At 51.5% G+C, this 26,652-nt stretch overlaps 9 protein-coding genes across 9 annotated transcripts; 6 read left to right on the top strand and 3 right to left on the bottom strand.

The window, feature by feature from the left end:
- Window positions 1–335: 335 nt before the first annotated feature.
- Window positions 336–1,226, top strand: QC762_310340 (uncharacterized protein; the record flags this gene model as incomplete). The annotated part of the gene is made up of 1 exon (XM_062889332.1): window positions 336–1,226. The coding sequence occupies one exon, from the start codon at window positions 336–338 to the stop codon at window positions 1,224–1,226; it is 891 nt and encodes a 296-aa protein (XP_062745301.1).
- A 2,066-nt stretch (window positions 1,227–3,292) lies between these two features.
- QC762_0059250 (uncharacterized protein) lies at window positions 3,293–6,705 on the top strand (the record flags this gene model as incomplete). Its single annotated transcript, XM_062883575.1, has 3 exons — window positions 3,293–3,676; window positions 3,917–4,067; window positions 4,091–6,705. 3 exons carry the CDS (start codon window positions 3,293–3,295, stop codon window positions 6,703–6,705), a joined length of 3,150 nt encoding a protein of 1,049 aa, XP_062745302.1.
- A 2,454-nt stretch (window positions 6,706–9,159) lies between these two features.
- QC762_310350 (uncharacterized protein) lies at window positions 9,160–10,660 on the bottom strand (the record flags this gene model as incomplete). The annotated part of the gene is made up of 3 exons (XM_062889333.1): window positions 9,160–9,581; window positions 9,643–9,731; window positions 9,897–10,660. 3 exons carry the CDS (start codon window positions 10,658–10,660, stop codon window positions 9,160–9,162), a joined length of 1,275 nt encoding a protein of 424 aa, XP_062745303.1.
- A 1,201-nt stretch (window positions 10,661–11,861) lies between these two features.
- Window positions 11,862–12,835, top strand: QC762_310360 (uncharacterized protein; the record flags this gene model as incomplete). Its single annotated transcript, XM_062889334.1, has 2 exons — window positions 11,862–12,407; window positions 12,471–12,835. Exons 1-2 carry the CDS (start codon window positions 12,113–12,115, stop codon window positions 12,833–12,835), a joined length of 660 nt encoding a protein of 219 aa, XP_062745304.1. The 5' UTR covers window positions 11,862–12,112.
- A 369-nt stretch (window positions 12,836–13,204) lies between these two features.
- Window positions 13,205–14,428, top strand: QC762_310370 (uncharacterized protein; the record flags this gene model as incomplete). The annotated part of the gene is made up of 4 exons (XM_062889335.1): window positions 13,205–13,695; window positions 13,749–13,785; window positions 13,838–14,191; window positions 14,252–14,428. The coding sequence occupies 4 exons, from the start codon at window positions 13,205–13,207 to the stop codon at window positions 14,426–14,428; spliced, it is 1,059 nt and encodes a 352-aa protein (XP_062745305.1).
- QC762_310390 (uncharacterized protein) lies at window positions 14,427–17,203 on the bottom strand. The gene is made up of 2 exons (XM_062889337.1): window positions 16,631–17,203; window positions 14,427–16,566 (listed from the first exon to the last, which is right to left on the bottom strand). The coding sequence occupies exons 1-2, from the start codon at window positions 16,850–16,852 to the stop codon at window positions 15,895–15,897; spliced, it is 894 nt and encodes a 297-aa protein (XP_062745306.1). The 5' UTR covers window positions 16,853–17,203; the 3' UTR covers window positions 14,427–15,894.
- Window positions 14,626–15,735, top strand: QC762_310380 (uncharacterized protein; the record flags this gene model as incomplete). The annotated part of the gene is made up of 1 exon (XM_062889336.1): window positions 14,626–15,735. One exon carries the CDS (start codon window positions 14,626–14,628, stop codon window positions 15,733–15,735), a length of 1,110 nt encoding a protein of 369 aa, XP_062745307.1.
- On the top strand, window positions 17,200–20,955 carry QC762_310400 (uncharacterized protein). The gene is made up of 6 exons (XM_062889338.1): window positions 17,200–17,536; window positions 17,597–18,825; window positions 18,877–19,169; window positions 19,262–19,876; window positions 19,930–20,165; window positions 20,866–20,955. Exons 2-5 carry the CDS (start codon window positions 18,071–18,073, stop codon window positions 20,130–20,132), a joined length of 1,866 nt encoding a protein of 621 aa, XP_062745308.1. The 5' UTR covers window positions 17,200–17,536; window positions 17,597–18,070; the 3' UTR covers window positions 20,133–20,165; window positions 20,866–20,955.
- Window positions 20,956–21,166: 211 nt separating this feature from the next.
- On the bottom strand, window positions 21,167–25,924 carry QC762_310470 (uncharacterized protein). The gene is made up of 2 exons (XM_062889344.1): window positions 22,641–25,924; window positions 21,167–22,579 (listed from the first exon to the last, which is right to left on the bottom strand). The coding sequence occupies exons 1-2, from the start codon at window positions 24,579–24,581 to the stop codon at window positions 21,653–21,655; spliced, it is 2,868 nt and encodes a 955-aa protein (XP_062745309.1). The 5' UTR covers window positions 24,582–25,924; the 3' UTR covers window positions 21,167–21,652.
- Between the last annotated feature and the right edge of the window lie 728 nt (window positions 25,925–26,652).

A 26,652-nucleotide genomic window follows, 5' to 3' on the forward strand; every position in this document is an offset into this window, starting at 1 on the left:
CCCTCAGGTGAACGCCAGCAAGTTTATGTACAAAATAATGAAGATTGCAACTGACCGTTCCGTGATAAAAGTTACTCACTACCCTGCCTACGTCCTCGAGCAGCAGTCTTCATTCTTTTGGCCCACGAAGCGGGCGGATAATTAGGGCACACTGTCTCATCACCCTTCGTGTAATCACTCGGCTCGCCAAGCCAGCCACTTTAACCGATGGACACGACTCAAACAGGCGACACCTGTCATCCAGTTCATTGTCAATGCTGTATGTAAAATAGTGATTGCAGCAGGAGCCTGCGGCTGACAAACAGGTAAAGCGATCGGTCAACGTTTGAGTGACCATGGCCAGAGCGCTGGATCTCATCACACTCTCAGTGACTGTCGCCTTGAGCGCATACCTCGGTCCTATCCTTCTTAGTCACCTCGTCTCCAAAGACGTCATCCACCATCATCTCACCAATTTCAACCTATCATTCCTACCGACACCCCTTCAGTCACTCCTCCAGTCACCCCAAACAACAGACAAAACATGCCCAAAACACACCTACACCACGCACCTCATATCCCTCGATCCCCTCCTAATCTACATCCCCAACTTTGTCTCCCAATCTGAATCCCAGTCTCTAATCGACCTCTCAACCCCACTCCTGGAACCATCCCCCATCGTCTCCCGCGGCGCCGACTCGGCCGGCTCCCAAGCCCGAACCTCCTGGAGCGCCCCCTTACCAAGCGACTCCCACCTGGTAAACTGCATCCTCTCCCGCTCCTCTTCCTTCCTCGGCACCCTCCTCTCCCCGGGCCGCGACGAAATGGGACCAGCCCAAGTAGTCCGCTACACGGACTCTCAAAAGTTCGACCTCCACACTGATTGGTTCTCCCGTCCAAGGATCACCGACGAGGACAGAGAGACGGGTAGACGGCGGCTGTACAACCGTGTTGCGACCTTTTTTGTGGTGCTGCAGAGTAATGTGACGGAGGGGTCGGGGGAGACTTGGTTTCCGAAGGTGAGGCCGATTACGCCTCAGGCTGGAGAGGGAGACAAGGTGTGGAGGGAGCATGAGGACGGGGGGTTGGCTTTTAGGCCTGTTCCGGGGAATGCGATATTTTGGGTGAATTTGTTGGCGAATGGGACGGGGGATGCAAGGACTGCGCATGCTGGCTTGCCGGTGAAGGGAGGAGTCAAGACGGGGATGAATATTTGGCCGAGGATGTTTTTTGGGCCTGACGCGTGAAGGGTGATTGTTGGGTTGTGTGTCGTGATTTTGTTTGGTGTTTTCATTTGTCTGGGTGTCGTCATGAGGGATAAGGCGAGGCACCGATGGGGACACGCTGCGTAGGTATTTTGCGGGGGGAGTTGATGCTGGAAGGCGCCAGACTTGTACGTGATTGACTGCTGCGTTATTTAGTCCTACGGTTTTCTCTTCTTTTTAGGTAGTTACTGTTCCACATTTTGGCTCATACTTCGTCGAGGGTACCCATGAACAACTCGACTGTCACTTCCAGGGAAATCCGATACAGATTTCGGAAGACATACTGCCAAAAACTGAGGAAGATTTCTCTCCCTATCTTCTACATTTTTACCCCTCAGTCTTCTAATGAACCTGAAGTATATAACCGCCGACAGAAAATAGAAATCGAAAATAAAACGGGCTGTAGAAAATAGAGGTACTTCGGTACATCGAGCTTGCATTTTCAGGCTCTCAGGCGGAATGATGATGAAGCATAGCTCTTTGTATAACTGGATATTTACCACTCCGATCTTCGAAGCCGAAATCAAAATCATATGTGTACTATCGCAAGGAATGCGTTTTGCTGAGGATTCAGCCGAGAGACTGGATCACGTTTGGATGTCCGTACACGTTTGTGCTGGACTTGACTCATCACTGCGGCACAGCCCAGGCCCTCACCTCAGGTATATAGTCGTTTGCTCCCCTTAGCCTACCCGCAAATCTCGGGTCTTGGGGTTATTGATATTGGGGCGATATGCTATAATCCTGTAAGATCTGGACGGCTTTTAGGAAACCGACGGTAGGATGGACCAGCCCCTTCTCAAGTGCGTGCTGTTCTGTCTACCCCATTATCTCTGCTCCGTAGGAGGACGTGCTATAGAGTGTCACAGGTAGGACCGGTTAACAGGTTGATGACAGTAGTATTCAGCTAAGCTACAATCTGGGCTCTATTCCGCCGGCTACGGGCAGGCTCTATTGTCAAGACGTAGCCCAAGGAGCTACAAACAGGTTGGACTGGAGTCGCACACGTCTCTGCTCTCTCCACGCTCAGACCAACGTACACAGCTATACCAGAAGCTCATGCAGATGAACCTCCACCTTCTGTTCTATCCTTGCTTCCTAAGTTTAGTGCACTCCTAGAGTGGCCTAGCTAGTTGCAATACACTACCGGACTGGTATACCGCAATCATCTCGATTTGAAATGATTGATGGCCCCACCATCTTGCCAGTCCGCCATGCATTTGTTCCCAAATCAACTCACGAAGCAGAAGGCGGGCCACGACAAACCCGCTTTCAACTCCCAAAGCCCTTTCTTGCTTGTAAACATGACCGTGCGCCTTGATCTTCTGCGGTCTGTTTAGACTTCGTAACGGCTGTCCAGTTGCGCCGCGCCTGCTTGTCCAAAGGTATTGCTGGCTCCGGTCGATGATGCTGCCCGACTCCGCGGACCAATATGATTGGACATGGACACTCCATGGCACTTCGAGCTTGCGCCTCCACGCAGTTGAGAGAATCAACAACTCAACTGCTCGCACCAGGCATTTGACCTTTGTCCGCCAGAAGCGATCGGTATCAAACACTGTTCACCTACCGCCGTCGAACAAGAAAGGCCGGAAGTAGCCTCCACTTGGGAGCAACCGCGCCAACGTTTGTCGAGCCACAGCATCAGCGGTGCGGGGAACTTCTACGAGTCTCGGGATTGACCGTGCAAACCCCGCTGCCAGTACCTAGCCATGCCTTCTGTCAATCTCAGCCAGGCCATGCATTTGATCGGATGGACCACTGCTCTTTGTCACTTAGCTGGTGCGATTGCCTCTGGCCTGTGGTTCTATCCCACGTTCGCGCGTTCCAAGCCCGCACCATCGTCTCAGACCAGGGACAGCTCAAGCCCCGCACGATCCACGCGACAAGACGTCCGCCTCTGTCAAGTTAACCCTGACAAGAGCGAGACAGACACCGACATCGACATCATTGCCATTCATGGCGTCGACACAAAGTCGCCAGACACGTGGACATGGGTAGACCCCAACGATCCCAACAATACCGTTAACTGGCTGGCCGACCCGCGAATGCTCCCGAGTCAAGTGGAAGCAGCTCGCATCTTCACATGCGACTGGCCTGCCGATCTGCTTCAGCCGTCAGACTTGGTCCAGAAGACGGACGACGAGATCGCTTTGCTCCTATTCGAAGGAATCAAGAGAGATCTCTTGAGAACGCATGATAAAAAGAAAGTAGACCGGCCGATTCTCTTCATCGCTTCCTGCCTTGGGGGAATCATCTTGGCAAAGGCTCTTGTGGGCGCCGATTATAAATCCAGCAGCTATTATAGTCTGAGGACAGCAACACGTGGGATTATCTTCCTCGCCACCCCGTTTGGAGGGACTTCGTTCGAAGACGTAGCTATCTGGGCAGATCCAGGTCTGACCGTATGGGCTCTGATCCGTCGCCGAGAAGTGAGTAACCTGCTCGGCTGGGTGAAGGGATCGACCTTCTCTCTTGAGGCACTAGTTCGGAGGTTCACGCGGCTATGTCAAGATAATCACAACCCCTGCCGTGTGTTCTGCTTTTACGAACTTGGAAAAACGAATCTCTGGCGCAAGGTATTTCCTTGGCTGCCAGCCTCACTCCCTGGATGGAAGCAGGTGAGAACCGCGACGCACCGACGTCCCAGAGCTACGACTAACGATTCCCAGCTGGTTGACATGAGGTCAGCAATCCTTCAAATCGTCCTTGAACCGCTGCCGCTCGATCGAACCCACCGCCTGATGAACAAATTCGACGGCCCTAAATGTCCGGACTACAAACAAGTCTCTGGAAAGATTCTAGAGTTTCTCACGAAGATATGTAATGGAACCCCCCTCGCACAGGCGGACACCAGGATTCGCAATGTGCACTATTCGCTGAACGGCTCAAAATTGAACGACTATCGGGCGACCTGCTACCGATGGACAGATGCTACATCAATCTGGCCATTGTCGAGTGGCCTAGCGATAATGCAACTCACGGAGGAAAAGGAGATACAGCACAACAGTCTTCCCCGTTTTCGCTCCTCGCCCGACTAAATGTGGAGACACCGGACAAGACGATCGAGGTCACGCTGCCGACGCTGTTTGAGCCCCGCAAGTCACAGGACGGCCAGAAGAAACAGCCAAGTCGCATCCTGATCCGTGGACGGGCAGGAGTGGGTAAGACTACTCTATGCAAGAAGATTGTCCATGATTTTAAATACAACAACCTATGGCAGGGCTTGTTCAATCGCGTGCTTTGGGTACCACTGCGGAACCTGAAGGTGGAAAAGAGACAGAGTGCCGGATACAACTTCCGGGATTTGTTTTACCATGAGTATTTCTCTCAAGATCTCGAAGGCCGCGAGCTCTCCGAAGCATTGTGGCGCGCCTTGAAGGACACCAAGAGCGGCAGGACTTTGCTCATCCTCGACGGCTTCGACGAAGTGTCACAGGGCCTAGGCGGTGACATGTCCGTCTTCCTCGAAGAGCTCTTGAATCAGCCAAATGTCATCATCACTGCCCGGCCCAACGCACGGCTTCCTCCTCGGCTAGATCCTCTTGACCTCGAGTTGGAAACCATTGGATTCTACCCGGACCAAATCACGGCCTACATTGAAAACACCTTTACCGATCGAGAAACGCGCGAACGCGATTTGGAAAAGATCAAAGAGGTTCAATCGTTTCTGCAACGCCATCCGCTCATGCAAGGTCTAATGCGTATCCCGATCCAGCTAGATGCGTTTTGCTACACCTGGAATGGTTTTCCTCGGGAAGGTGTGCCGGAGACCATGACAGCTGTCTACAAAGCTATCGAGGCGAGTCTGTGGAAAAAAGATATCTTGAAGCTACAGAAAAAGAAGGATGGTGAGCCTCTAACGGGAGACCAGATTAAGAAGGCTAGCCGGAAAAAGATTGAAAGCTTCGTGGAGCAGGAGCTCAGATTCCTTGAGTGCCTTGCCTTTTTGGGGTTCTATGACGACGTGATAGACTTCGATTGGGAACTTCGAAACGCTGTTTCTGATAGATTTGCATCAGATCTCCTACTTGATAAAGATCTGCCTTGTCTCTCATTCCTACGAACGTCGGACCCTTCATCAAACGATCAAGATCGAAATTACCACTTCTTACACCTCACGTTTCAAGAGTATTTTGCAGCACGGTATTTCATTCGACAGTGGAAAGATAAACAACAGCTCAACTGTCTGCAACTCAGCCGTGACAATTGTAACAATATGGAACCTGCCACTTTCCTTGAGAAGTACAAATACGATCCTCGCTACGATATCTTCTGGCGCTTTGTCGCAGGATTACTCGATGCCGATGACATGGCCCTCGACTTCTTCCAGATGATTGAGAAGGAACCACGCGATCTCCTAGGACCTACGCACCAACGCCTTGTCATGCATTGCCTGAGCGAAGTTGAGCGGAAGGAGTCAAATTTCACGGGACTTCGAGCGAGGCTAGAAAACCAACTAGAACAGTGGCTACTGTTTGAATCCGATTCTACGGGGAATTCCAAACTAGTCCATGAAATGGAGTGTCCGGGGCAGGTCCTGTCCAATGTATTAACGCAAGCATCTGAAGGCGAAAGAACGGTTCTTCTCGAATCACTATCTAAACGAACAGCAGTGCCGTTCAATGTTATAAAAGTCGTATTTCCCTGGCTGACCAACCGCACCTCTGCACGCCAATGTGCTGCTATCTTGCGTATGTTAGGAAACCAGCATAATAACTTACCGGACAAGATCCATCAAAGCATCGCAGCACGGCTCAAGCATGAGAACGGGAGCGTCCGGGAGGCAGCAATCGAGGCGCTTCGAGGCCGCGCCGACCTCCCTAACCAGGTGCTCCAAAGCATCGCAGCACGGCTCGAGGATAAGGACAGGGGCGTCCGGGAGGCAGCAATCGAGGCGCTTCGAGGCCACGCCCACCTCCCCGACCAGGTGCTCCAGAGCATCGCAGCACGGCTCGAAGATAAGGACGGGGGCGTCCAGTGGGCAGCAATCGAGGCGCTTGGAGGCCGCGCCGACCTCCCCGACCAGGTATTCCAGAGCATTGCAGTACGGCTCGAGGATGAGGACGGGGGCGTCCGGCGGGCAGCAATGAAGGCGCTTCAAGGCCGCGCCGACCTCCCCGACCAGGTGCTCCAGAGCATCGCAGCACGGCTCGAGGATGAGGACTGGCACGTCCAGTGGAAAGCAATCGAGGTGCTTCTATATCAATCAGCATTATCGTTAGATGTCCTCATCCCACATATCCGATCCTTTTACGACGCTTTACTCCAGGAGAGCTTCAGGGAGCATTTATTCTGGTACGCTTCGGAAAGAAGTTTTATAGGGACTAATCTTCGCCATATCTATTTAACTAGCGAGCAACATAACGGTAAGGAGGTGGTTAGGAAGCTACTGTTAGAGAAGGGCGCTGCCAACGTAAATGATAGACGCAGAGCGCTACTGTCCATACTAAGTTACTAAGAACTGGGAGGAAGCGGTGGTGTAGTTATTATAGCTAACTTAACGTATTTTATAAGCGAGTCGTGGGTACAAGCGAGCCGTGGGTTCTCCACTACCTACCAACAACTATTGTGACGGCTGTGGCGGCGTCACCATATATATACCACTGGAGCGAGCCAAGCCAGGAAGCTTGGCTCACTTGTAGCTTTTGATAGCAATCACAGTGGGTATGGTGCAGTGGTCCGGCCTGCCGTGACAACTATCCTTAATTACTACATACAACACTAGTAACTAACTACAATTTCCTCTGCAATAGATGTATCAGATGATTCTCCAGCCTCCTGGCAAGTGCGCGCGTTATGGCCAGGCTTGCCGCACACACCACAGCACCGAACCTTCGTATGAGACCCCCCTGCACCACTACCATCCGGCTGCGTTTCTTGCACTCCCTCTCCACCCACGGCCTTGTTATCCAGTAGATCGTGTGCATCCTGCACAGTAAGTGATCCTCCGAGACGTACGCGTGTTTTTTTGGCTCTCCGGCGTTTGCTTAGTGCCTCGTTGGCCTTACGGAGCGAAGCGACCTCTGACTCGAGGAGAGCCACTCGATGCATTATAGCTGTTGTACCCTTGGCAAGCTGGTCCACAGCAGCTAATATCGAAGTTAGGGAGCTATTTTGATGGTTGACAATGCGTGTCTTAATGAGCGTTGACTGCGATTCGGCTTCTCGAGGGTTGTGTGGTGTCTGGAAGACCCAAGGTTGCGCAACGCCAGGCCGTGAGGTCGGGGGTGTTGGCGTACAAAGCTTGATATCCAGCTTGGAAAGCATCCTCTCTGGATCGTATGGCACAAGGCCAGCACCCGTAAAGCCACCCTGTATATTCTTCTCCGTTATAGAGGCGAAGAAGGCTTCGCGGAAGGCACAGAGGAACTCGAGCTTGCTTATGTGGTTGATATGAATGCGTATGAAGTCCTCGATCTGGCGACCGTACGCCTGTTTTAGCGGCACAAAGCAGCCAACATCGAGTGGTTGAAGGAGGTGGGAGGAGTGTGGAGGCATGCAGAGTGTAATAATATTGTTCTGCTGGCAGTGGCGCTCGAATTCGGTCGAGTGGTGGCTTTCGTGGCCGTCGAGGATCAATAACCGGTATTTGCCCTTTGTGCGAGACGCTGTGTAATAGTCGAAGTGCTTAATCCAATCTAGGCCTACCGCATTGCTAGTCCAGCCATTATCGGTGGTTGCGATGCGCCAGGTAGACGGTAGGTTGCACTCGGTATACCAGTTGGCAAGGTGGTACTGCGCGGCTAAGATGATGAAAGGAGGGATGGCCCAGCCGAGGGCATTGACTCCCTGGATTACCGTTGCCCATTCGCGGTTGCCAGGCTGGGCCAGTTTCGCCTTGCTAAGGCCGTCAGAGGTCGTAACTACCATGCCCGCGAAGATAATACCCATCATAAACCCAGTCTCGTCGAAGTTGTAGATATCGTCATCTACAATACCGTACTTAGCCTTAGTGTTCCGTACGAGCGCAAACCACTCGGCAATGACCTTTGGATCCTCGCACTTAGCCCTCTGGTAGTCGTATCTACGCTTAAAACGCGTACGGAGCTGTGGCTGACGTTTGACGAAGTTATGTGCCCAGAGCTTGCCAACAGGGGGCGCGTCGCGTACGCGTAGCAGTTGGTTGGCCATATCTTCTACACTACGCAATCTTGGTGGAAAAGCTCGCGTACATAGCTCAATAATATATCGGACAATAGCTTCCTCTTCCGATTGAGTCAGCTTTTTCGAATTGGGTGTTATATCGCGTCGTGCAGGCCGGCCAGCGCGTCGGTTAGAGAGAGTCATAGCTGGTACGTTGTAGAGCTTAGCTGCAGCTCGGAGGCTTAATTTTTCATTGATTCGAAGAGCCTCAAGGGCTAAGAGTATCCTGGCTTCCTTTGAAGTAGGAGGCATATAGGGTTGTGGAAAAAATTGATGTTAGGTGTAAGGAGGACGCGTCGTGGTGGAGACTGTACGACTCGCTTATATGTACGACTCGCTTATAATATACGTTATATGACGATTCAACTAGGCCTTTACCTTGACTTGCACATTCGTTACTCGAACTTAAGCTGGTTAATTTAGACATTTCGAAATCAAACACATTTTTTCCAAGCTGAAATTGACAGGGAGGTAGGGTGGAAGAGGCAGTGCTGCTCCTAACTACACACCCCACCCAAGTCTAAAAGCGGCAATACATTTCCCTTGACCGGGAAGAACAACTCAGATAAGATAATAAGCCACAGCACAGGCATAGAGAGCCGATTCTATCACGAAGAAAACTTTACTATAATGATCTTTCGATTTGCTGCTTATACCCTAAATAAACTCCATTCAACTACATAACCCTGAACCACCGACTCCACAATAGGGGCGAAAAGGGGCAAGTCGCCCCCACAAAACAGCACTTTTCCGTCTCCTCCTGATCTCTTCAAGCCTGCTTCTTCTCCGCCTTGAGAGCCTTAATAATCCTCTTCAAATCGTCAGCCCCATCCGCCTTGAAACCCTCAACTTCATCCAATGCCTTCTCAAACCACTCGACTGCCTCCTTCTTCTTGCCCCATGCTTGATACAAACGTCCCATAATCTCATAGTAATCACCCATGTGAGGCAAAATCTCCTCCTCAGTCAAAGCTTGGATCATTTCCTTGTTGAGCTTGACTGCCTCGTCAAACTTCCCTTCCTCAACCAACTCCACGATTTCAGGGCCAAGGTCGTCAACTTTCTGGCGGCGGGCGTCTGAGGCAGCTAGAAGCTCTGGGGGGCCGGCACATAGGTTGCACGAGCAGTCGAAGCCCCAGAGTTTCTTGAGGCGGGGGAGACGGATTTTGGATTGGAGGTTGAAGGCGGTGTCTTGGCTGAGGTAAGCTAAAGTTTTGACGAAGCGAGTAACAGAGAGAAGTGTATAACTCACAGCTGATTGTAATCTCTTCTCCCGGAAAAATATCCCGGAAAGCAGTGATGGTCTTGGAGAGCGCGGCGGCATTGAATCGAGTGATGGCACTTGATTCATGTTAGCGAATCGTGACAAGTGAAGCGGAGAAAGACCTACTTTGGTTTACACGCATGATTCATTCTCTGGTAAGAAGGTTTTTGTCAGCAGCAGGCTTCTTCTTGTGAATCCGGAACAGATGAATTGCAAGAGACTGCCCGAGGAAAAAAACAAACCAGAAAACCCTCACCGAAACATCCGGAAACAGCGCGACATAACCATGCCCACCTGCTTCCACACTGAAACTATTCGTCTTCATGACATCCTCCGCAGCCGGCACATCCCCTGGTCTAGTGCTGCTCCTCGCCAACTTGAGCACCCTATCAGGGTAAGGCAACCGCACAACAGCCTCGCTGAGCAGCAACCTCCCCTGCTCCATTCTCAAATTCGCAGCAAAGTCCTTGTCTGCCATTAAAGTGGCGTAGTCAGTCATGAAGATCGACCCCTTTGGAATCTTCCTCGTGGCAATCAGCCCGAAACCCTTGCCATCAATCGTCCTGAGTGCATACGGTGGGTCTTCCAGGTCTTCGCCTACAGTAATGAAGTCATCTTTGGCCTTGGGAGACGCGAGGATGAGCTTCTCGATCTGGGCCAACGAGGAAGAGGCGTTGTTTGACAAGGGGGCAATGATGCTGATTCCTCGTTTTGGTCCCTGGAACTTGGATGCGGTGAAGACGCAGTATGGTGTTCCTGCTTTGGTGTCCAAGCAGAATGGGGTGTGTGTCCAAGGTTTTTCCTGACCACTTTTGAGAGTCTCGTTGGACACAAAGGCGGTTTCACAAGATGGCAAGAGGTCGTGTTTGACGGGGCCTGGGAGACAGTCGTTTACATGTGATCTCAGGGGGGGCAAGACGTGCTGTTTTGGTGGCTGGGATTGAATATTTGCTGATGCTGTCCCCGAGAGGAGTAAGAGTGAGGTTGTCAGGATCGACAGCGCCATCTTGGAGGCGGTGGGGTGGGTAAGGCAATTAGATCAAGCTAGAATATTTCAGAATAATTCGTGATGGTTTCAAAGTTGACCGCAAAATCATGTCATAAAACGATGGAAAATAAACGAAAAGACAAAACCAGAGCTCTGCCACCAAAAAGACACCATTTTGAGCCTGCTCTTCACATATCTGTCCTAACTGTCACAGCCCGCTCCAAGAGTCTTGGAGTTCTTGGAATCTGGGATTCACCTGCCACTGGCCGTCTTGTGCGTCAGAAGTTGAGCGGCGAACCAGCAGTTTAGTACTATTAGCCGCGGTAGCGATTCCTGTTGATCAGCAAAATGCCGTCCCTGACGGTGTCTTCGGATCATCCGACCGAACGCCAAGAGTCTGGGCGATTTCTGGGCATCTCTTCAGGTTGTAGATATGCTCATGCTAAGAAGGGCTAATGTGATAGAGGAACGGTATGATGGTAAGTCTTAGGTCCGATGAGGCTCTCCTTCTCCTACCAAGACCATTGACAGGTCCCCTATCATGGCGTATAAAGAACGTTCCCCCTGTTCTTACTAGAAGGTAGGATTTTCAACCTACCCATACGTTAGAGATCATGCCCTAACTTATAGACATTGTCCCAGGCATTCTATGACAAACCCGACCCAAACAACCACATCCGATTCACGCGCTTACACTTCCTCATCTCATCCAACCTCCAGAGCAGTTTGATTCATGCGCTTAGGCGCCGTTTTCATCTCGAGATTCAAAAAAACATCTCATGATCACAAGCAACGAATCTCGTTGAAGAAGATCAAGATCTCAGCATTCCGGCTAAATCATCACAGGTCAAACACGGCCTACGGGCCCCAAACCGGGACACGATCCCGGATTTCTCTCTGAATCTCTCTCAAGCCGCGTCACTATTGCCCCATCGTCCTCATTTTGCCGGCTCAGTACTTGTATGTTCAAGATTGCAAATCCATCAGAGAGCAATATCCGCCGCCCCGGGTGTTGGGGAGGTCATTCTGTTTCAAACATTGGGCTGAGATGGCGAAAGTGAGAATACCCGCTGATGGGCAGGATTGCAACCCAGGGCTTAATATCGGGCAAATTTACCCCACAATCTCGATACCGTTGCTCGTCGCTGCATGGTAACGTGGGGTCCTATTCTTCCAGAGTGACGCCAAGCAATGCCGGTACTTAACCACTCTTTTCTCCGGTAGATTGCCCGTTCTGGGGCTAGCAATCCGGGGGTGGCGTATACTTGCGTGTACATGGTGGTGTAAGACATCACTGACCGAGGCGTGTCGATGGCTGTATGGATGATTGAAATCGGTGTTCATATCGACTTTATATGAGAAAAGGGGGCGAGGAAGCATGACTGTGTCAGGTATAAAAGGTTGGTGATAATCCCCTTGAATTGCTGATCATCACCACCCCAGTCAAGACACTTGGTTCTCACAGAAAAAATGGTCTCTTTCACCTCCATCTTCACGGCCCTCGCCGCGGCGGCAACCGTTGTTGCCAGCCCTCTTGAGCTTGCCCTTCGCGGCATTCAGCCTGGTCAGGGCACCCACGACGGCTACTTTTACTCTTACTGGACCGACGGTCAGGGGTCTGTCGACTACAACAACGGCCCCCGCGGCTCCTACAAGGTCAGCTGGAGGAACGTTGGCAACTGGGTTGGTGGTAAGGGCTGGAACCCAGGTCCCTCTCGCACCGTCGCCTACAACGGCACCTGGAACAACTACAACGTCAACAGCTGTATGTGTCTCCTCCTCTCCGACTCTTTCGTTCTCTCTCATGCACTCATTGACATAAACATAGACCTCGCCCTCTACGGCTGGACTGTCAACCCCCTCGTCGAGTACTACATTGTGGAGGCCTACGGCACCTACAACCCCTCGGCCGGCACGACCAAGTTCCGCACTCTCCAGTCCGATGGCGGCACCTACGACGTGTATCGCACCCGCCGTGTGAACCAGCCTTCCATCCAGGGTACTGCTACCTTTGACCAGTACTGGTCTGTCCGCCAGGTCAAGCGCGTCGGCGGCACCATCTCTGTGCAGAACCACTTCGACGCCTGGACTGCTTCCGGGCTGAAGCTCGGCAGCTGGAACTACATGATCATGGCGACTGAAGGTTATGGCAGCACCGGCTCGGCTGAGATAGAAGTGAGAGAGGTACGCTAAGTGGTTGATCTACAGTCATGGGACACACTTGTACATACGGGAAGCTTGGGAGGCGGTCAAAGGGCATGATGGTGGTCTGGTGGTGATGATGATGGTTGTGGTACGGGAATAACATCATGTCATGGTCAAGGTGGATACAGAAACTCACAAGGCCCCCATCCCTATATCTATTCTGCCAATCCCGAACTCCATCCAATTTCCGCCAAACTAGTCCGAATATTGCAAGGATCCACATTGCGATTCATAATCCTGGGGACCTTTGAGGTGATTTGACCAATCACCACCTCGAACTTTTGTTGATTGTTCGCCTACGTTGCATGAACTAACGCAGACAGTATTTCTCGCTATTATTCTTTGGCGGTCAGTTTGATGTCCGTCGGCATCGAGTTTGGGATCGATAACCCCCTCCTTTCCGCTGTCTCGGGATTGCTTTTTGATCCTTCGTGCTATCTCTTCCCGGTATTTTTTGGTCAGAGATTCAAGAATCCGATACCCTTTTTATTTTATTTTGTTTTACCCACAATGGCTGCAACAACCACCGTGACGGTACCCCATATGGGCGGTATCAAAGTCGGGTATCGGCTTTCATCTCCGTCAGGCTCCATCGACAAGACCAAGCCCACGGTCGTCCTCATCAACTCGATGTGCACGACTGTTTCGCTGTTTGATGACCAGTTCTCCAATGAAGAGCTGACTTCGGCCGTGAACCTTTTGGCTATTGAGCCTCTGGGTCATGGTTCGACTTTTGCTCTCAAGAGGGAAAACTTCACCTACTGGGACACCGCGGAGATGGCGCTTCAGGTTATGGACGCGTTGGGAGTTGAGAAGGCTTTTGCTTTGGGAACCAGCCAGGGCGGATGGTATGTTTGTTGTTTTATGCTGAGAAGAGAAGGGGGCTAACAACAGTCTGCAGGATGGTTGTACGCATGGCTTTGCTTGCTCCTGAGCGGGTAAGTTGATGTCTCAATTTCTCCACCAGAGAGTGTTACTAACATGAGCAAGATTCTTGGCCTACTTCCTCTCGGCACATCAATGGACTCGGAGTCTGCCTACTCGCGTACTCAAGGGAGCTGGGACCCAGCTGCTGTTCTCACTCCTTTCTTGGAAAAGTGGTCGGTTTCCGAGTCAACCCCTGACTTTGTTGTTGACGAGCAATGGAGGGGCATGGTCACTGGCCTGGGATTCGGTGCTGCCCCAAAGCCAGAGCTGTTGGCTTTCTGGGATGAGACGCTGAAGCAGGTCTATGTTGGAGATGAGGGCAGAAAGAAGGTCAGGATGGCCCTGACCAACTTGCTGGAGCGTGACGGTCTCTTGTTGAGATTGCGACACATCAGGTGCCCTGTTTACTGGTTGCAGGTGAGTTTGCTCTATTGTGATTGCTTTTTCGAGACGGGATGAAATCTGACACAAGAACAGGGAGAGCAAGATCCAGTTTTTGGAGTAAAATTGCCGGCTGAGCACATCAAGTTGTTCACCAGCTCCCCCGAGGCTACCTTGACGCTTGTACCAGGTGGAGGACACTTCTTGAATGCCACCAGTCCTCGTGAGGTTCAAGAGGCGCTCTTGAGAATGGTGAGCAAGTATTCTGCTTAAAAGGCTTGGGTAAATCTCGATTGTCCTTGTAACTACATGTACACTACTAGGATGTGGCGACGGACATAATGCCACAGACACTAGCCCCTGGGGTAAACCAAATAAATCAGGGAAGCTCTTTTTGTTGTTGTCATTGACTCCACCTGTTCGAAGCTTGACCTCTCAGATGTTGTCCTCACTGACCACCCCGCATCAACATGCATCAACGCCACCAACAAGGGTTTAATCTCCTGTGGTCTCATCACAGCGGTGACACGACATTCCGCCTCTCCCTCAATCAACAACTTCACAACACTGAATACTCACGCCCTGTTCGAAACATGTCTGAAGCAAAGAACATCATCATCACCGGCGCCTCCGGCCTCGTCGGCCCGCTCCTGGCCTCCCGCCTCCTCAACTCCCCAGAATACCGCCTCGTCCTCACCGACCTCCACCCCCCCATCCTCCCCCCCAACGTCACCCACCCCTCCAACGCGACCCTCCTCCAAGGCGACATCACCTCCCCTGCCTTCATCACCACCCTTCTCACCGCCGCCCAGCCCCTCCACGCAATCTTCCTGTTCCACGGCATCATGTCCGCCGGCTCTGAAGAAGACTACGACCTCTCCCTCAAAGTAAACGTCGACTCGATCCGCCTCATCACCGACCAGCTCCGCCTCACCAACCCCGGCTGCCGCGTCATATACGCCTCCTCCCAAGCGGTATTCGGACAGCCTCTACCCCAGGGAAAAATCACCGACGACGTGCTGCCCACGCCGGAAAGCACCTACGGCTGCCACAAGCTCATGACGGAGTCGTACCTCACCTCGCTGCACAGAAAGGGGTTTTTGGACGTGTTTATTGCTCGGTTTCCCACCATTAGTGTCAGGCCGGGGAGGCCGACGGCTGCGGCGTCGAGCTTCCTGTCGGGGATTATAAGGGAGCCGATGAGGGGGGTGGAGTGTGTGGTCCCGATTGAGGACAGGGGTTTCAAGAGCTTTTTGGCTTCGCCGAGGACGATAGCGGAGAATTTGGTTAGGGTTTTGGGGTTGGAGAGTGGGTGTTTGCCTGTGCATAGGAGGGTGATTCAGTTTCCGGGGGTGAGTGTTTCTGTTCAGGAGATGATGGATGCGTTGGGGAAGTTTGGCGGGGAGGATAAGTTGGGGTTGGTGAAGGAGGTGCGGGATGAGGGGTTGGAAAGGATTTTGAGGAGCTGGCCGACGGATTTTGATCTGAGCACGGCGGAGAGGTTGGGGTTGGTGGTTGATGAGGGGCCGGGGGCGGAGGGGATTGTGGGGGAGTATGTGAGGAGTTTGGGGAAGGTGTAAAGAATGAAGAGATCACGTTATGGTCGTAGATGGGTGTATATAAAGTATTGCTATCTACCCAAGTCACAGGTTCCTCAAGCTCGTCATGTACCTTACTACACAGGTCACGACATGACAGGTAAAGGAATTTCCGCCCCCTCGAGGCCACAGTATGCCTGTTCATGAGCCCTCCACAGTCTTCTCCCATTCATTTTCCGGAAGTATCGCCCGATACTTTGCCCACATCTCATACATTCGCACGACTTGACCCCTTGTAAACTCGGTCGCGCACTCATCAGAGACATACGACATGTAGTTGTGAACAGGATCCTTGCCTTCCAAGTGGGGACACGTATTCAGGTCCAGGTGGCAGGTGCCCTTCATCTCCTGGGTGTAATGATGATAATCGAACTTGGGGGTGTCAATAACGCCATCGTCCGGATCTGTTGGGTCGCACGGGTTCTCAGGATCGCGGACTTCAAACGTGTGCGCGAGTCCGAGCCAGTGGCCTATCTCGTGAACGGCTGCCTTCCCTTGGCTCCAATAACTGTGTCCACCTCCAGGCACTGTGTTGCTCTTGATGACACAGCCATCGAGCGGCCCACCCATTGACCACGGCAACGTGCAAAATCCGCCTTTAGTAGCATTCTTCCATGGGACGAAGTAGAGGTTGAGTGTCCTCTGATCGCCTTCATGCAACAACGACTGCATGTCCACCCAATCTTGTGACCCGGGTGTCTCAAAAGACCAGGCTTTTGTCACAATCCAATGATTTTTGGTATGGTTGAAAGTGATACCAGCGGGTGCGAATGAGTCTTTGATCACTTGAACCTGCCGATGGATGTCCTCGTCCTGTTTGGTTGAGACTTGGTCAGCATACCTTCATAGCTTGTATTATGTCGTGCATTGTACTTACTGAAAGATAACCATCTTGACGCCTTTTTGAGCGGGCAACAACATGAACAATGAGTTCGATGGGAGGAGGAAGAAGATATATTTGCCGTCTTCTCATACCGAGTTGGTTTCTGTCGATGGGTGGTGGGGGAAAGAGAGTGGCATTCTCGTTGCCACAGGTGAACATTGCCGAGACAGGCGATGAAAGTGCAAAGCCGAGGAGGAGGGTGTGCGCAAGTTGCATGGCGATGAGTCTTGGGCATCAGGGCACCGAGTAGTTTGAGGTATCTGGAGAGGAAGATGCCAAAGAGGAAGAGCGTGAAGCTGTGGTATTTTTGCTCGCAAGAATTGTGCAAGGCTTTATACCTGCTTCGAAAAATTGAACGAGCGCCATTGTCGAGTTTAGCATTGGGAAGGAAAACTACCAGGATAGCTTATCAGTGTTTCCCAAAGTCAACTTTGATGTGCGTGGAAGTATCACAGTGCTTATATGGTGCGAAGGCGTTGGAGGCTCGGTGGGTGGCCAACCCCACTTAAGTGTGTTTGCTCCCCCGCTCTTTCGATCCCGATAGCATTTAGATAGCAAACCTTCTCAGCGTCAATCACTTTTTGCACCATCAGCCAGTCATCAAACACAGCAGCCTAATGACCCCACTGAGAAAACCTTGACGCCTGTACACGAAGTAGTCTGTGTTGTTCAGATGGCACTGACCATCACTTGCCATCCCCCACTGGGCGCCATCCACATCCTCGAGCCTAACCTCTCGCTCGTCTGTCTCAAAGCACAGCCACAAGGCTCGGTTCGATGACTAATATCGTCTCAAACTAGGTTCAATTCGTTGTTGGAGTCCCTCCCACCGTTAGCGACGTTAGGATCTGGCACAATTGCACGACGACTGGCGAATGGTCTGAATTAGGCCTCACCGAAGTGCGCATCACTCGTCAACTGGACACTTGCGAGAACCAAATTGTGTTGACAGCTCCTTAGTCCACGGCCTTTCCTCGACTTGATAATCTCCACGACCGCAAGTATTTCACAGGCGCAGTCCTGACCCTTACTGAGGCATCCGCGTGGATAGGCCTCTTCAAATTCACGGTCAAGCTTCGGGTCAGTAAAGATGCGCCATGGCTCTGGATCAAGGACATTGATGGGAGTGAAGATGGCGAGGTTGTGCTTCCTGCTACTCGCACCCCAAGTACCAATTTGTCAAGCTACCTGGACGATATCAGTAGAGATATCGTGGTAACCCCAAGGCAAGCCGTCACCAGCGCGGCAACGCAAACCGTGTGGGAGTTAAAAGCCAGTACACCAGCTGCTCAGGGCCAAACCTGCGGTCGTGCATTTTACTCTCTAGGCAAAGCAATCGATTGCATTCGGTGGCTTGGTATTGTTCGCCACAACGATGCTTGGTTTGGGCCGCGGCATGGCCGAGAGGTTTTTTTACTCAACGAGGGAGCTGTAATGCTTTCGTTTCTGAGGCGGGATGGGCTGCACGTCGTCATCATAGCCATCAGCGGGATTGACAATCTGTTGACCACGCTTGTTTCAAACGAGAATGGACAGATTCTGATTTCGTCAAGGAACGATGGACCTGAGCCAGCTCACGCCCGTGTGTTAGTTGCTGTTGACAAGACATGCGAGGAAGCCATTGCTGCTGCTATGAGGCCAGTCAGGGAATTTGTTCGGGGCCATAGGAGCGGCACTTTCGCTATAGGCCTACGAAATGCAGGCTCAGCCAGCGTTGGCGAAACAACAAGGCTTCAAGCATGGTATGACGGCTTTGCTTACTGCACCTGGAACGGGTTAGGACAATATCTCTCGCCAAGCAAGATTCTCGATGCGCTCACCAGCTTGGACAAGAAGGGAGTCAAGCTCACAACTCTTATCATTGATGACAACTGGCAGTCTGTTCAGCTTGAGCCTGGAAAATCCGACTTTTACAGGCAGTGGTCTGACTTTGAGGCAAACAAGGAGCATTTTCCTGGTGGCTTGAAGAGTCTCATCACAGCTATCAGATCAGTGTCTCCCTATATTCAGTTCATTGCCGTTTGGCATGGTATTTTTGGTCATTGGGGAGGCATGGCACCTAGTGGAAAAATAGCCAAGGTCTACGCAATGAGAACGTTCAAAAGGCGTGAAGGAATCTTTCTGGGCGGTGGGGACATGACGACAGTCGATAGGAGCGATGCTGAGCGGCTGTTTGATGATTTTTACAGGTCAGTAACTATCTATGAGGCAACACAGCGTCACAGCTGATGAACAAGCAGGTTTCTGTCTGACGCAGGTGTGGACGCAGTCAAAGTCGACACGCAAAGTTTCCTGGACTACGCAGACCATGCCGACGACAGGCTCGCCTTGATCACAGCGTATCAGGACGCATGGAGGCTGGCATCCCTCAAATACTTTGGTGGTAGGGCCATCGCTTGTATGGCGCAGATACCACAAACGATGTATTACTCGTTCCTGCGAGAAGACCTTCCCAAGCCGATGGTGAGGACATCTGACGACTTCTTCCCGGATGACCCAAGGCAGGTCCCTCCATCTGATGGCGCTCAAAGAGGTATGCTGACTCCAAAACCAGCTCCCACTCCTGGCACATTTTCTGCAACGCCCACAACGCCCTTCTCATGCAGCATTTTGACGTCCTCCCAGACTGGGACATGTTCCAAACCCGCCATCAATACTCCCGCTTCCACGCCACAGCACGATGTGTTTCCGGTGGTCCAATTTATATCACTGACACGCCGGGTGAGCACGACCTCGACCTGATCGAGCAAATGACTGCAAAAGCCCCAGACGGTAGACTCCTCGTGCTTCGAACAGAGAAGCTGGGGAGGACGGTGGGGATGTACACCGGGCACTCAGAGACTCAGTTCCTCCAGGTCAGAGCGGAGCATTACCGGGTCGTTATCACGGCAGTGTTTAATCTTGATAATGTGCCGCGAACAAAGCTAGTCTCGCTGAGTTACTGTGAGCCATCTCTAGCGGGAGATGAAGCGGGCTACTTATTCCGGGTGCACAGCTCTGGAAAACTTCTCAGACACGCTGATGGGAGTCTGGCCATCATGGAGCTTCACTTCGGGCCGCACGACTGTCACATCATTACCAGATACCCAGTCCGCCGGTTTCAGCAGACTGATGTGGCTGTCTTGGGACTGTTAGGAAAGATGGCGGGGGCTGCTGCTGTGATAGCAACAACTTATAAAGTTCTGCCGGAAACATCAGAAATCCAGGCAGATCTTGAGTTGAAGGCGCTGGGGAATCTAGGTGAGAAATGGATTCGTCCGTTGAAGCTACAAAAAGCTGACCCAAATTAACAGGCCTCTACGTGTCTGCCAACAGCCGCCCGCTCTTCGGTCCGGTGAAGGTGATTGTCGGCGGCGGCCCAATGGCCAAAGTCGAGCCTTTAGGATTGGACCCATTTATCCTCGAGTTTGACCTGGAAGGGCTGTGGCCGGGAGAGAACCGTTGTGGGAAGGGTAACTCACAGGTGTTAGTCACTGTGATTGTGCCACTGCTTTAATGTGCACGTTGTGGACATGAAAAATAGAGATTGGTGCCATGGTGGTTTGAATGGAGACCTTGAAAGATAACTACTTTGTAAGCCTTTCAAGATGGTTGACTCCCAACTTCATATTTAAATCTAAACATCCCTTTATATAAATGCGATCGCCTAGAAAAATAGAACTCCGCAGGGTTATATCCATTAACAGGATGCCGCCGGCCTAGCGCGGAGTATGAAATTCTCGAATTCCCAAAAATCGATAACGACACATTCGTTGCTGTCTGCCTTTTCCGCCGTGATCCAAGCATTTTTCAAGTTTGGTTCATCCCTTGCGAAATAGGCTCTGCATTGTTCATTGAAGATGCTTAGCAAGACCAACTGCGCTTCGGCGGCTGTGGTGTAGGCCCAGTCATCTGATGATATTGTGCCCTTGAGCCCGGTAATCCCCATTGCATCTGCTCTCTGTAGGTTGATATTGCTTTCGCCCTGATCAGGAGGGCTCGGACGCACGACTTCGAGTTATTTTGCGCCGCTAGGGAGGACTTGAAACGATTATTTTTTTAGCAAAGCAGCGTCATCGAGGTAAATATAACTTACTGATGGACAGTACAGTGCGACCCTTTACTATAGATGATTGCCCTTCGACGACTTCGTGGTCTTCGCTAATCTTCGGCGGCAGGATATTGGCCTGTAACACTAGATTAGAAATGCTATAGTACAACGAAAGTTGTGGGATCTTGGAGATCAACAGGATACATTAGCTTCTTCAAAAGAAGCCCGCATTCCAATTTCCAAAGTTGAGATGTAAAAGTGGAGAATAGAAACCATACGTACCTATTGAAAGCTTTTCGTCCCCAACGGGAGACAAAGCATAATATTGTCAGGGCTAGCACCCGATGGGACATGGGAGGAGATATAACATTACTAGTAGAGTGTGAGAATTAGGTTTAATCTATATGCTTTTGTTTTCCTTTTTGTCATTTTCTCAAATATCTCTCTTGAAGCTAGATCCACTTTCGTGTCAATGGAGCAGTGCTGGTTTCTGTCGACGAGTCGCGCGATGTCGTGGAACCAGTGACTAAGTGAGGGACAATTGAGGGCTTCCCATTGGCCAACCAAAAAAAATCAATGCTTGAGGCACAATATACCTTGAAAGATAGTAACAACGATAGTCAAAAGTACGTCAAATGATAGCGAAAGCGATTTCTATCATCGTTCAAGGCCCCTAAAATCCCGTTGTGCCCGCCGCTGTTATCTGATGAAGGCGTACCTCCTCTGGAGACCAACCCTTGCAACTGGGCAAGGCCGCTATGTGATGGAACATGTCATATTCGCCAGGCAGCCCAGGGCTATCAAACTTTGTAGGTACATATCTGTAATTGATCGGAGGTGCTTCGCGATGGGGTAAAGGCACTGGTAACCCATCACAGCCAGTCAGCCTTCATTCTAGACAGCACCAAACCACAAAGATCAAAGGCGACACAATACTCAAATTCAGATAGCTACAGAAAAATCTTAAAGACAAAGGAAGAAAAAAACTAACTGCTTTGAGCCCCTCCAGTTTTGGCGGAAGGAGAGCTGAAAAAACCCGAATCTGATGCCTGCCCCGGCTTCGTACTATACATAGCACCACCACTTTGGTTATTACTGCTGCCAAATAATCCTCCGGAAGGAAACGCAACAGTAGGGGCATTGGAGAATGGCGAAGGAGCGGGAGCCTTGGCGACTGATGTGAAGGGATTTGTGCCGGAGGGAGCAGAGACCAAAGACGCTGAGTTCGGAGTTGATGGATTACCAAACGCTGAAGAGCCCTTGGGGCCAAGAAGCGAAGAAGCCGTTGGTGCAGGATCACTCGTTCCAAATAGCTCACCAGTGCCGGGCGTGGCTGGTTTAGTGCTAAATACCCCGGACGTGGATGGTGTGGTGGTGAATAACCCACCAGACCTGGGGGCGGGTGGGTTCTTCATGTCCGCGAAGATTGGGCGGGGAGCTGGGGCTGAAGCAGAAACAGGAGCGGAAGATCCCGAAACACGTGGTGTACCAGTGCTTGTCGAAGAAGAGGAAGGTGTGCGGCCGAGTGTAGCGGTTGACTGTCGGCTCCCAGGAGTTGCTGTTCTCTCGGTTTCGATGCTTGGTATCGGAGCTGGGCTCTGGCTAGGTCCCCGCCTCAAAACAAGGCCGGTCCCGCCAATTGCCATCCCGTTTCTGCTCGACGCAGAGAACGAAGGCAAATCTCTTGGCTGGAACGCTCTGCACGCAGCATGTCCACTCTGGAGCTTGGTAAGTTGAACTTGCAGCTCTTCTCTCTCCTGCCTTACCGGACGTGATTCAGCGGCAACCTTTTCGACATCTTCATCTGTCATGTTAGGAACCATATCAGGATCGAGGATGGTTGGGAGATGGCGCAAAAGACAGTTTTCCAGTCCGAGGACCACAACATTGTCAATGAAGATGTCAAGTGATCTCTGTAAGACAGATATCAGCGCAAGCCATTCCAAATACCAAATATCTCCCGGGAAAACTCACGTCATAATAATTGGCCATGCTCTCAATGATTTTGTCTGTTCCAAAATCACTAGACGGGGTTGCCTCTGAAGCTGCTTCCAACACAGCTCTCGACACATGTTCATGGGTCAACCCTTCCAGATTTGGATACACCTTCTCAAGTTGACGGGCGGTTTGCTGAACTCGCCGCTCGCCCCCCTTCCGGCTTCGTGTGTTCTTGAGCAAGGGCATAGGATCGTACCCATTCATGTAGTGATACAGCAGTTCCTGAAGCTTGACACCTAGCAAAGACGCCTTTTCTTGAAAGAATGGGGCAACGTACTCTCTCAGGAGTGCCTGTGCCGTCTTGGGGTCTCTTCCGACGATATGATCTATGAGCTTCTCGGTAAAGCCCTGACAAATTTTCGTGATCAGTTTGATATGACGTTCGGCGATGTCCTCCCAAGGCTGTGATTGATCCCGGAAGAGACGGAGCGTCAATCGATCATTGGGTGAGCCCGGAAACTCGGTGCCCTGGTTCTCAGAGGCCATGGCTTCCAACTCGCCCTTGAGATTTGCGAGCGAAACGGTTGCTGGGTCTTCAAAAGGATAATGTTCAAGAAGCTGATGAAGATGGGCTGCAAGCTCTGGCTCAGAACATTCATTTTCTTCGTTGTCAGATTCACCGTCATCAGAGTCCCTGTCATGGTTATCGCCGTCCCAAAGAATCTTGCGTCGATTGCCTTTGACCAACAAAACGTGTGCAAAGACTCTGTTGAGGTCCCTCACCAAGGCGCGCAACTTCTTGATTCGAGCATCGGTGTATTCGGTCGAATCTGGATCAGGATACAAACCGCCAAAGAAATCGTCAAGGTAGTTGCCCCTAACTGCTTCGCCAGCAAGCTCACGGAAACGGGAACTGATCTTGGTGAGGTACGTTCTCATGGCCTGTGGTGTTGAACGTTGCTCGCCCAGTTCCTTGAGTCGACTTTGACGTTGCTTGATCAAGTGTTCAATGTCCTCGATGAGCTCTGGAAGTTTGCGCTGAATGTGTGCCAAGAGAACCTGGCTGAGCTTGTCCCTGAGAGCCTCGATGCCCCTGTCCTGAGCCTTGATTGTTGCCCACACTCCGTTTCGAAAGAAGTTCTTCTCGGCCTCATCACGCTCGCCATCTGTTGACGTGATCTCCATATGAGTTCGGTTGCGTAGCACATGCCAGCCGAGTGCCAGTTTGTGAGAGCCTTCCTTGTTCTCCGCCAGACGCAAGTATTGGCCTTCGTTGTGGGAGCCCTGGTCAACCTTATCGGGCTTGGTGATGATTCCCAGGGTTCGCCCTCGGGTAGGATCGTGTTTTTTCGCTTCATTCAAGACCTTTTGGGCAGCCAGCTCACTTTGGGCTGAGACAACGGCGAGGATGATGCTGTTCTTCTGGCGCATATACTTTTCTGCGAGCCGATCGACCACAGCAACACCGCCGGCCTCTTGGTTCTCTGTCTCATTATGATAGAAACCGGGGAGGTCGACAAGCGTCAACTGTGGAACAGCAGGGCCGGAAATTTCCACCCGGAGGACTTGTTCTGAGAATGTACTTGATCCCGAGCCGACACCCATGAAATCTTTGGCTTCCTCGATGATAGCAGGAAGTTCGTCGTTGCTGAGGCCGGTTCTGTCAAAGACATGATCGTCCACATCGCCAGCATCATTCTGGATCTGGACGTTGACTTTCGTCTGGGAGGCTTGGCGAAGCACCAACTCAGTTGCAAAGCGCGTGCAGAGTCCGTCTTTGATAGGAAAGCGGACACGAGAGATGGCCTCCAGGACGGAGCTTTTTCCGGATGATTGATCGCCAACAACGATGAGTTGAGGAAGTTGGACAAATTTTCCTAGGCCAAGTTTTCGAAGCTCGTCAATCGTGTCAAGAAGGGCGCGCTGCTCAGCGGCGAGCTGCTGCACTGCTGCGAGATCTAGCTGAACAGCAGCCATGTTTGGAGTTGGTCAGGTGGTAGGCTTCTGGATACAGTTTTGGGGGAACCATGATGGATATTTGTATGGGTTGGCACAGTTCGACTGACCGCCCGGAAGAAGCTAACCGCCGACCTGACCAGGGTACTCCACCGCGGGCTCACTTGGCTTGGTTCAGCTGAGCATTTTTAGGAAACTCAAAGGCGGGCAGTGGTCATGGAAACGGTCGTGACTCTGGGGCTGATAACCCAAATTGGAGGCCTTGCCAAGATTTTGACAATGGTTGGACCAGTCAACAGCCAGGCACTCTGTGACCAAGCGTGCAGAGGAATGATTTGCGTGCAGATGGCCCACAAAATGCTAGCCAAGAATGATCTCCTTCCAGACCAGTCGAGTCAGCAACTGGCACATGTCAATGGGTCCAACGGCGACACGCTCCGCATACATGCTCGAAATCGACCCTGTTGCGTGTCTGCCACCGTCCCCATCTCTCCTTTCAAGCATCATCACCTTGTACCCCCATCCAAGATCGTGTTCAGTCAGATCAGAGTAGCATGAACTCTCTTTCTGCCTGAAGCACATGTTCATCCATCCAACCTTGTTGCAACTTGATGGTTCCAAGCTCCTATCATAGTACTTTCTGCGTTCAGCCTTCAAGGGTGGCTCAACAGCTCCATTCATGTCGTCATTGAGCCGCGCAAGGCGTTTGCATTCTGTCGTATCATGTCCCAGGCTCTGATACCAAAAACCCAACATCGCTCTCGTATCCCTCTGTCAATGCGTTCAATTTCCCGGCAATACCAGTCCCATATATATGACCAAGAGCCAACCATGAGAACCAGGACCAGCTGGGCCCCACGGGTTGGCTGGTCGTTTCTGAGAGGCGGCGAGTGTGAAGAAGTAGAGGACACCATAGCAGAAACCAGTCGAAATAGATGGTTGGCAGCCTGTGGTAGATGTCAGTATTCAACTGCCGCTTGATATGGCGTGCCACACCAGCAAAGACGTTGTATACGTCTGCTTGCAATAAGTCTCGGGTTAGCCCTAACCCTCATCTCCCGGAAGGACGACAAACAGTCGAGGACTCAGTTGGAGCTTTTCGCAGACATGACAGAGCTTGTCGCCGGGCCGAGGCGTGACAGGGCCCGGGACAGGGAGCATCTCCCGGTTGGCGTGAAGGCCTGGGTCTTGGTCAGAATCCACGGTCATTTCACTGCGGCCTTCGGATGCTGAGTTGGCGAGTCTTCTGACCGTGCTAGAAGCTAGGCAAAAAAAAAAAAATCCATCATGGTGAGGACGGAGGACGCGAGAAAGCAGGGTGTAAAGAAAGAAGCAAATAGAGAGAAGCTGGGGTTCGTGTTAAGGGAGCAGTGCTGGTTTCTGTCCACGAGTTGCTGAAACCAGTAACGGACAATTGAGGGCTTCCCACTGGCCAACCAAAATGTCAATGATTGAGCCACAGCTAACCCTAGGGATCTTTCCAAACTTAACCACTTGGGCATTAACCCTGACAAGCCACGATGTTCAATGTCAACATGTCAGGCCGGCCAAACCATCGCCCGTCAGTCACATAATGCGCCCTGCCAAGTCTCCCAACATCTGGAACCGAGTCCTGGTAATCTGCCTGCCGGCGTCAAAACAATATGGCGCAGCTGTTAAAAAGAGAGGCCTCGCCAAGAGGGGATGGCAACATATAACATCTCTCATCGACAGTTCGACTGAGTGATGGAGGTCTTTGGCATTCACTCTTGAGAACTTCCCCTAACTGACTCTTCTCCAAGCTTATACTCCAAGTCTTGCGGCATCCTTTTAACCATGGCAAAGCGATCCAAAACAGCCTACTACAGTGTCGACCCCCCTTTCGTCTACGCTGCTAGCGCCATCGTCGAGGGCATCTTTACACTCTTTTTCCTGTGCACGTTTGGCTACAGCGCCTTGCGAACCTCCAAAATACGCCCAATATGGCATTATTACGCCGCTACCATGTCCGCTTTGATCATGTAAATATTCCCCTTCACCGCTGGCAGTATTCAGGCAACTCACAATCAGTCATAATAGTGGCTACATTCTCCGCATAGCCTCCTTCTCCGTT

The sequence above is a fragment of the Podospora pseudocomata genome, chromosome 3 (genome assembly GCF_035222375.1).
Source record: "Podospora pseudocomata strain CBS 415.72m chromosome 3, whole genome shotgun sequence".
Lineage (NCBI taxonomy): Eukaryota > Fungi > Ascomycota > Sordariomycetes > Sordariales > Podosporaceae > Podospora > Podospora pseudocomata.

Bases quoted from the DNA above. Each gene is read 5' to 3' on its own strand.
- QC762_310390 (XM_062889337.1), bottom strand. From the start codon at position 16,852: ATGCAACTTGCGCACACCCTCCTCCTCGGCTTTGCACTTTCATCGCCT. The intron at 16,567-16,630 runs GTAAGTACAATG...TCAACCAAACAG, and splicing joins GTCAAGATGGTTATCTTTCA to GACGAGGACATCCATCGGCA.
- QC762_310400 (XM_062889338.1), top strand. From the start codon at position 18,071: ATGCTTTCGTTTCTGAGGCGGGATGGGCTGCACGTCGTCATCATAGCC. The intron at 19,170-19,261 runs GTATGCTGACTC...ACGTCCTCCCAG, and splicing joins ATCTGATGGCGCTCAAAGAG to ACTGGGACATGTTCCAAACC. The intron at 19,877-19,929 runs GTGAGAAATGGA...CCAAATTAACAG, and splicing joins GAAGGCGCTGGGGAATCTAG to GCCTCTACGTGTCTGCCAAC.
- QC762_310470 (XM_062889344.1), bottom strand. From the start codon at position 24,581: ATGGCTGCTGTTCAGCTAGATCTCGCAGCAGTGCAGCAGCTCGCCGCT. The intron at 22,580-22,640 runs GTGAGTTTTCCC...TCTGTCTTACAG, and splicing joins GCATGGCCAATTATTATGAC to AGATCACTTGACATCTTCAT.